The sequence below is a fragment of the Cyclospora cayetanensis genome, unplaced genomic scaffold, assembly GCF_002999335.1.
Source record: "Cyclospora cayetanensis isolate NF1_C8 unplaced genomic scaffold, CcayRef3 CcayRef3_contig_116, whole genome shotgun sequence".
Taxonomy (NCBI): Eukaryota; Apicomplexa; class Conoidasida; order Eucoccidiorida; family Eimeriidae; genus Cyclospora; species Cyclospora cayetanensis.
Window position 1 is genome coordinate 38,037 of NW_020312055.1, and position 9,261 is coordinate 47,297.

The 9,261-nt window shown below is 50.9% G+C and overlaps 1 protein-coding gene across 1 annotated transcript; it reads right to left on the minus strand.

Annotated features, from left to right (window-relative positions):
* Positions 1-875: 875 nt before the first annotated feature.
* Positions 876-9,017, minus strand: LOC34619603 (serine/threonine-protein phosphatase with EF-hands 1). The gene is made up of 16 exons (XM_026335758.1): positions 8,768-9,017; positions 8,250-8,388; positions 7,756-7,933; positions 7,140-7,274; positions 6,800-6,922; positions 6,455-6,534; positions 5,720-6,230; positions 4,918-5,324; positions 4,360-4,537; positions 4,048-4,171; positions 3,476-3,614; positions 3,039-3,226; positions 2,406-2,503; positions 2,141-2,248; positions 1,721-1,872; positions 876-1,269 (listed from the first exon to the last, which is right to left on the minus strand). The coding sequence occupies exons 1-16, from the start codon at positions 9,015-9,017 to the stop codon at positions 876-878; spliced, it is 3,204 nt and encodes a 1,067-aa protein (XP_026191543.1).
* Positions 9,018-9,261: the final 244 nt, after the last annotated feature.

Consider the following 9,261-nt stretch of genomic DNA (forward strand, 5'->3'; position numbering starts at 1 on the left):
GCGTACAACTCGCGCCCACCTACAAAACCCACTGCGAAGTTAAGATGCAACTTGTGAAGGCGGATGTCCCAGGAATACGCGAAATTGGGAGGGGAAGCAAAACTGGCAGCCATAGCCCCTCCCTCGAACCGCCAAGCGAACAAGAGCCCAAAGCAACACAAGTAAAGATCGTGGCAAGAACGCGCATCCTCATCAGACAGGAAAAAAGAACAGCCGAAACGAGAGACGAGCAGGAATGAGGCGCGGGCAAAATAAGGGAAGCAGACAACGATACTGCACAACACGCATATCCGTGTGCCTCGCTACGTCTCTCTTCTCAGTTTCTTCTTGTCTGCTACAGGGGCCGAGAAACACCCTGCCTGTCTCGTGTCTCGTTCCCCCTCGCTGTTCTTTGGTCCGCTGCTGGCTGCTTACCTTCAAAGAAGAAAAAAGGTGCACAACTGTGCCCCGGTGCAGTCCCCGACAACGCCCAGGAAGAGGGAAGGGAAAGCAAGGCGAATCGACCGCTTATCAAAGATTAGAAGAAAGTACTCTTGATGTAAATCCGCCTTTCCCACTGCCTTCCTGACTCGCCGCTTCCCACCGTTTCCGATTTTCCGTTGCACTCTCCCTCAGAATAATTGCGTGCTGAAACTGTTACAGCGTTGGCAACAGTGCTGTCCGTCTCTTCGATCTCTGCTATCGCACTCCCACACCGCCCATAAAGCGACAAACACGCCCAGGCCCCTGCTGATTTACATCATCCCCATGGAGTTGCTTTACTTTGGAACACCTGTCGACGCTCCCCTTTTGAAAACACCCTGCGTAGCTCGGGCTTGGTTTCAGGCTACACATCTGAATCTTTCGGCGGCAACTCAGTTCTCCATGCTTTTACTCTACCTTCCGACATGGCTACTAAACGTGAACCGCCTGTTCCCTTCGTCAACTTCCATTGAATGCTTGCTGCTTTTCGCAGTGCTACTAGCTGTTGCTGCGGGTTTCTGAGGATCGGCGATGCCGCTGCTGCCACCTTTTCCATCATTAACCTTCAAGCCTGCTTGCTTCGCAGAAAAGTTATCTCCATTAGGAGCAGTGGCAGGAGGAGCAGACGATGTGGATGCAGGAGCGGCTTCTGTTGCATCCGGAAGGCACGGCAGGCCACTAGGACCGGTGCAGTAACTGTCAACCGGAATAAACGAATCCAGGAATTCTTCGTATTCTACCATTCCTTCGCTGTCTAGATCCATGAAATTAACGAGTAAATCGATCTGCTCCTCGGTCAGGGGTGCCCTAAGTGGCAAACAGGAAACAACACAAGAGAGGAGGACGCTACAGCCTTGCGCTAAAGTTGGCGCACGTTAGATCAATCCAAAACTAGAGGTTAGCACACAGAGTGACCCAATTAGCTTTTACACCAGAAATCTAGCCTCTGCCTCTTCCCTAGCCTCTGCCTCTTCCTTTCAACCGCAGCAGGCAGCATCGGTCCCGTTGCTCCTCGGTCCATCACTCCCGTCTCATCTATGACTTTCTGTTGTGCGCAATTCCTCTAACAATCTCGTCGTTTCTGCTCTACCCCCGTTCTGCCCGAAATTCCTTGCGCGTCTCATTTGTAGCCCCTTGTCATCCCACTGACGCCATGACCCTTCTCACTGTCCCAATAACCCGTGCACTTCACAAATATCTCTCTAATCATTTTCCTTCTCTTCGCTCCCTCAAATATGCTCTGGATTTGCTAACGCACTCTGTTCTAGCCAAAACAGTATTGAGCGTCACGAGGGCGGAGCGGAAGTCTTCAGAGTCCACCTTTCCAGTCAAGTCTGGATCAAACTGATGGAGAGCTCTCCGGATGCTGTTGGAGTGCTGGAAAAGGGTCGTGCAGATCTGACCCCACAGCTGCAGCGCAGCAAATGCCACACAAACAAACAACAGAACAGGAAATCACCGACGAACGCAAAAAGAAAAAAATTGGAAAATCAAATTCGATCACCAAAGCGTATATCACTTGCTCCCTTGCACGCATATTCACTCCCTTTCCTTCTCAGTAAGGGGCAGAGTATACACAATAAATAAAAAAAACAAACAAGCAACCTATGACGTTAAATTTAAATAACCAACACACAGATCAGATAGCTCCCTTTCTTCGCCGCTCTGCCTTGCGTACCTCTTCAGCAAGGTTGTTCTTTGAGCTGCTGTCGACGACGTGGAATGCCTGAAGGAACTCCAGATAGTTGATGCGCTTGGAACCCGTTAGGTCGATCGCCTCAACCACCTACAGGAGAAAAGGAGAAGGAATCACATACGTGCATCGAACAGTATAACATACGTGGGCAGTGCCGCTAGAAAAGCAGGAAAGAAAACAAAATCGTCCTAGGACATGCCAAAACATATTTAAGAATGCAAGGGTACTCAAAAGGCAAACAACGCACTCTGTAAAGGTGCGCATCGGTGAGGGCAAAGCCAAGCTCCTCTTCGTCTATATTCAGGCGCTTGATACCAGATATAAAATCATCGTATGACAAATAACCTGAGAGAAAAAAGTGACGCAAGCACGCACATGCAGGAAGATAAAAGAAAAATCTGACAGCAGCTACACTTAATAAAAAGGAAAAACGAAGCTGAGGGGCAAACACATCGAAGATACCACGGACATAGTGCAAATCACAGACGAAGAGAATCACACGGAGATAAATGCAGAGGAACACAGATACTTCACTTCCATCAGCAGAATCTGGAGATGGGAAAGCCATGAGACTCAGCAGCAAGCGAGAACAGAATATGAACAAAAGAATGCACACTCCGCATTTGGGCACACCAGACCAATGTAGACTTTTTCAGAAAACTTGGAGGTGCTAAGCATATGAAGAAGAGCATCCTATGAGCACCAGTTGTGCATTCGACGCTTAGGATTTTGAGATTAAATGGCACAATACCATACCACGTTTACGTCCTTGCAACAGCATTACTCCCAGAGAACTAGAAAAGGGTTGGTACGACGGAATGTAGCCCATGTACATTAAAGAGCACAACCAAGAAACGTCGCATATGTCGATGCCCCTCACCGTCGCCTCCCTCATTGTAATCTTTAAACTTTTGGAAGAGTGCAACCGCCCTGTCTGCCGAGCTTCTTCTTCTGCTGCCTCCTTCGCCCATGAAGCCTCCTTCCTGTAACTGTTGCTGCTCATAGTGACGAGACGCAGCCTCTGCTTTGTCGGCTAAAATTGCCTTCCCAATGCAGTGCAGCGCTCGGCTCAACCAGGGAGTCTTCGCCTGAGGGCTGCGGGAAGGAAGGCACAGAGAACAAAGAGAACTCGAACAAAGCATTATAGATCAGCTGGTGGCTTTACGTGCACGTGTATTCATGTGCTTGGTTGTGCTGTAAGGCTCCGCTACTTTATCTGTGAGACTGCTTCGCTGTTTTTCTCTGCGGATGCCTCCGCCCATCTCCCCGCCTTTGGCTGCTGTTCTCTGTCTCTGTATCTTTCTCCTTCATACTTACTCCTCCTTAATTGAGTTTGAGTACACAACTTTGAATCTGCCCAGGAATTCCGCAACGTCGATGCTGCCTGCTGCAGCGTTAAACGCTGGACTCGCAGTGATCAGGCGCATAAGGATACGCACCTGGGGTTCACTGAGACCTGCGACATACAGAAGCAGAACAAATTTCCAGAGAAATGCCGTGCATCGAGGAACAAGCGAGACACGGCAAGGGCAGCAGTCGAGGACAAAGAGTTGAGTGGGAGAACTGAAGCAGGCACAGGGCATCAAGGCACGGCAAAATTGTGCATACATTACGGGAAGATCAGAAAAAAAAGACAAAGAAGCACAAAGCAGACAGTACACAGCAAAAGGCACCTGTTGCGCCGACATGACGGCACTGTGATGGTTGCTTGTGCAGCTGCTTCTGCTGCAGCCCCTACACCCTTTCGGTTGGGAAAGAGTCTGCTTTTGCTGCTGCCCACTGTGGATCCACGAAAACGGCTACTTGAGCTTACGTTATCTTTGCTTCCCCGTTAAACATTCTATCTAGCCTGCGTAGGCAGAGATGGTCTTTCGTGTGCTCCTTCTTACCAATATCTAGTTCAGACAGGAGCTCGTTGAATTCTCTGACCGACACCGTTCCGTCACAATTTCTGTCAAATAGCATCAGTGTTTCCTTTAAACTCAAATCCGCGCTCATGATGGACTCGAACACCTGAGCACCACATAGAGACCCTCATTCGTATCTTAATAAGTGGTGCATGATGCACAACACCTAGATGAACTCAGCAAAGGCCTCATCCCTGTTTCTTCATCCTTCACAACGCGAACCGCAAATCCAATGAAGAGTCGCACAGCAGCAACCATAAAACAACCCCACAATGATCACTCTTCCTGACGCACCCTTGCAACGCATTCCTGTCTCCAATTAAGGTGCTTGCAAATTGGTGGCCTAAAATCAACTTTGTATCGATACAGGAAGTCATTGTAATGAACGAATCCATCCTTGCTGACCGCCTTCAGACACTTCATGATATTCACCCACGGCAATTCCTGTCCCAGTACTATTGAACATGCTTCTCTGCAGAAGGGAAAGCGCAAGGTTTCAAATAGCAAGCACGTGTCCATTCTCAAACAATCGTCCGAGTGCGCCAGCGTTTGCCAATGAACAAACATCCAACTAAATACTATCAAGCCCAGCAAGCACATTAATACAGTGGCATGCAGCATGGATATCTACACGGGTCCCGAGATATGCGCTTGTATTTGTACTAAAAGGCATATCTATACAATGCTGGGTGCAGGCTGAACATTCTTGCGCCTGTTTAGCAGCATATATACACTTCATTATGTACCAAGCAGCTAGTCACGAGCGAAGTGCCAAACAATGCCATACGCATGCACATGCATTCTGCTTTTCCTCTGCATGTTCTTCAATCTTGAATAAATCGGTTCACCTACCGCCACTGCGCGGGTGTGATTTTCCCCGATCCTTCAGCGTCCATATTAAAATAACACCACCAGAGGTCTTGTTTCTTCTCGCATACCATCTTGCACATTTTCTGGACGATTTCTTGGCTCATCCTTGCCGCGGCTGACCGTCTGTTTGCCCGTTTCGCCTGAGTCTCTAGTTCCTTTATCTTCTTCTGCAACAGCACCTTCTGTGTCGCCGCGCAAGTCTCACGGTGCAGCTGCTGTATTTCCTGCAGGGTAGGCGCCATGTACTCTTGGATCTCAAATGATAGGTTGGCCTCAAAGATAATCACGCCCCCATAATTACCCGTAGTCCCACAGTAATTGGAAGCGGAGAAAAGCGTCACACAGCGCCCATCGTGCACTGGCTCGAACCCTCGAAGGTTCGTCGGCACCTGAACGGATGCCCAAACAAAAGCAACAAGGAGCACATTAGGAGACGAATTCTAGACATGCTCAGCATGTAAGCTTCCCCCTGGGAAGCAGAGCAATACAAGACGGAAATACATACGCATGGCACATTTGCCGATGACCAGGGATTGAGACCCTCAACGTCGGCCCTTCTAACGGACATAAAGGCCTGATACAAGAATAACACGACGGAACAAGGATTTTTGGCTGTCGTTGCTCAACCGCAAAGGCTGCGCAGGAAGCAGCAACTGGCAATCACACAGATCTGCATCGCGCGCAACCCGCCCTATACCCGTTCGGCGGCGCTACACAGTTTCTGGAATTTGCACTTATTTCTGTGAGAGATGAGGAGAGGTGTACGATCCATGCTTCCTTTCACCTGGTGGGATCTGATGCAGACTTCGAGGTTGTTTTTCGTGAGGAAAGCGTCGGTCACGTCGGGGCCAAATGCAATACAGTCTGCACCCCTGGTGCTCCATCCCCTACCTCGGTCTGGCTGTGGATCAGACCAAAGGAGATCGAACATCAGGGTGTCCTCGAAGGTGTGGGGAGATGCCGGACAGGGTCGCTGCCTGTGCAGCTGATCGATGTGGTGCAGTGTGATGTTGTCCTTTCGGCAGAGACCTCCGTGCACAATAAACACGCGCTTCTCAAGCACCACGCAGAGGGGTAGCAGGTGAAAAATATCCTGGAACTTCTGATATAGCAGCCCGCCGTACTTCTGCCGCACCTCCTGAGCGAATCCGTATACCTCATTCATATCTGCGCTCTCGTGATTCCCTCTGTTGATAATCACGGAAGAATGGCATTGCAGCTTGAAGGCAAACAAAAGCAGAAATATTTCAACTGAACTGCGGCCTCGATCAGCTATATCTCCATTAAACAGATACCTGAGCGCGCACCGCAAAACGAAACCACCGGCTCGTCCGTCGTCTCGATCCACATACAACGCCCCTGAAGGATACACTATAATAAGCGTATACATGCGTGGCTACAATTTCCGGCCACCGCTCCGCCTTGCGCAAGGCTAAACCCTCTGACTCTGAGAGGGCGAATGGCAATTTTTGCAGAAGATGGTACAACTCATCGCCAGCCTATGTCTAGGGGGACATACACGTTCGTCGCAGAGGGAGGCCCAAACTTGTACAGAATCCAAAGGACGTCGTTCAGCTGTCCATGCGTGTCGCCAACGAGCTGCAACACATCCCAGGGCAGCGAGAGGCAGGAATTGACAAAGCCGCGTAAGAAGGCCACGGAACAAAAAAAGTGCACGCCTTGCACACCGTGATGCTACAACAGCAGCGCGATAAAGGAGCGAAAGGGGTTAGAAGTCAAGGAAAGGGCAAAGAGAGCAACCTAGTGAAGATTGGTCCAAAGCACGCATTCCCAACAACACCTCCAGAAACACTGGCAATAGTCCACGTTGAAGACAAATGTGATTTTCGTCTCTTATTCTCACCACAAGACGGGCACCGGGCTTCTTCGGGATCTCGACTTCCGCAACTGCACCCTTCATCGTCTGTTTGTAATGTTCCTCCACCGCCATCACCAGCTCCAGCGCATACTTGCGAGGCAGAGGGACCTACGGCGAGCGCAAAAGCGAAGGCAAATGCCGCGGACAGCTTGATTATCAGTGTACGTGGGAGGTGAGAATCAACACTCCAACATGCTCCAATCAGACACTCTGTTGAGATGAGACAACTGCCGGCAGCAGTTCCTGAAAACACAGTGCACTGCAAGCGCTGTCTGCCTCGAGGTAAGTAGTTCGTAGATCTGTGCCTTCTCTAAACTCAACGCACATCCGAGTGCTCGCGGAAATGGTCGATCAGGTCCAAAGCAAACTCCCTAGTGATGGGCCACTTGAGGTGGGGTCCCGTGTAGCCGGGTGGAAGACCCTCTTCAGCAATAGTAGAAGCGTCGATGCTCTGACGCTGCTGCGAACGCTGCAGGAAACGCAGTGAAAGGGCGCGAGTTGTGGACGGCTGAGGTTGTGGGGTGCGGCTAGAGGGGCCATAGCCGTGCAATCCACGATGCAGGGAAAGACAACCGCACAAAAAGAGGAACCCCCGCGCCGCGCAGCTCGCAACGACTGGCAAAAAGGCCGTGGCAGCACAGCCACACCGGCGCATGGTGGGGAAGAGGCACAAGACACGCTGAGGAGCAGTGAAAGACGGATGGTTTTAAAAGGATGTGCACTGTAGCCCAGGTACAGACTCAGGAAGCATCTCTCGAGCATTTTCTCGCCTTTGCTACGTTTACTGGTTGTTCCTAAGGTCCCAGTAGGGGCTCAGATCAGAATATGCAGTGCCTAGCCCGCGGTAGTGAGGCACTCAGGAAGCAGACAAGCAGTCTTTCAGGCATCGGTTGGTCTGATTCATGTACGTTCAACGGTTGCTTCTAGAAGCACAAACTAACTCTCGTCGATGAGCGTCGTCTAGCCAAACGGCCACCTGGAGCAGCGCTTCCTGGAGCCCCCGGAACTTGAAGGCTGCTGCCCGAGTGCGGCCTCTCCGTGGGTACATCACCAACTTCAAAGACATCTGCTTCGTGAATCTGCTTTTTAATCGTGTTGAGAGTTGGGGTGCCAACATCTCTGGTAGGCGGAAGACATGCAGCGCAAGACCGATTGCAGGACATAGTGCAGCAGAAGATTGATCAACTGCGCCCATACACATACCCCTATGAGAGCAAGCGATATGCATTAGCCAGCAACATGCACCTGAGTTGAGGTTCAGGTGAACTGCACGCAGAAAGGACCCTCGAGAGAGAGAGAGAGAGAGAGAGAGAGAGAGAGAGAGAGAGAGAGAGAACATACAGCGGAGTGAGGAAGCACAAGACGATGTGATCCACCCCGCGATTACACGCAGGCCCAGTCCAGCTAGACATAAACCATGGTTTGTGGGACTTGCCTGTTGTTGACAAGGGCGTCCTTCTCCTCAAAATGGTCAAGTTCATTCCAAAATCGAAAAGCCGCCAGCTCTTGGAATGTCTCAGCCGCTCGGTAACGGCGGTAGCAGGCCTGGATGCGAATGGCAGCGCAGGTTTCCGCTGAGCAGCCGAACACACACATGCAAAATGCACGACTATCGTCCCTCAGATTTTCTTGCTGAAACCGTCAATGCTTTAAGCGCGTGTATGTACAGTAACACTGTTGGGGCCTTTCAGCTTCTTCCAGGGGTTGTATAAAGGCCCTAGTGTGCTAAGACATTAGGGATAGGGCTGATGCGAAGGTGTGCATATACTTTGGCCACCATACGGGCACACAGTGGTGAGATGGCCACGGTCGCCACAGAGTCTTTCACGCAGAGAATCTGCAGAAGATTGAGGAGGGTAAAGGCTACGAAATGGCACTCTATTTGCTGTATGTAAGGGGCATGGAGAGAGGGTTGTGCCCGAGGCACCGCGGAAGAAAAGTATCGCGCCTTACGGCTGTATGACTTCACGGAAAATTCGCGCACAAAGCGCCCCATTCTCGGAGCGCACTGGAAGTATCTATGTCCATGGTAAGTGCCGTCACAGTCCCCTGCGCCTTTCTTGTGAAACTCGACGCCAACAACTGGACCTGTGAGTCGTCCCGAGCCGCGAGCGGCAGTCCTGCAGGTGGGGAATGAGCCGACATACTTCACCGTTGCTGGGTAGCCGTAAACGGCTACCTTGTCTCCCACCTTCAGAGTCATCCTTGCAGCGCGAATGCCGCGCTCGGCTGAGCCGAAAGAAATGGAGGAAGGATAGCCGAGCCGCCGGTGTGAGAGCGCGGCGGCGGCTGTTCTGCTTGGAATATCAGGTAATAATGCAGAAAAGAGAGTTTCGGCATTAGTAAAGATGAAGGCAATGTGCGGAATGTGTAGCTGGGGATCGGCGATAGTCTCTCTTTTGGCCCATAGTTCCTGCCGCCTGAGGCGCTGCTAATTGTTCCCTAAG

Bases quoted from the DNA above. Each gene is read 5' to 3' on its own strand.
- LOC34619603 (XM_026335758.1), bottom strand. From the start codon at position 9,017: ATGACTCTGAAGGTGGGAGACAAGGTAGCCGTTTACGGCTACCCAGCA. The intron at 3,615-4,047 runs GTAAGAAGGAGC...TGTATGTCGCAG, and splicing joins CCTGTCTGAACTAGATATTG to GTCTCAGTGAACCCCAGGTG. The intron at 1,270-1,720 runs GTGCGTTAGCAA...TTTGCCACTTAG, and splicing joins ACTGTTTTGGCTAGAACAGA to GGCACCCCTGACCGAGGAGC.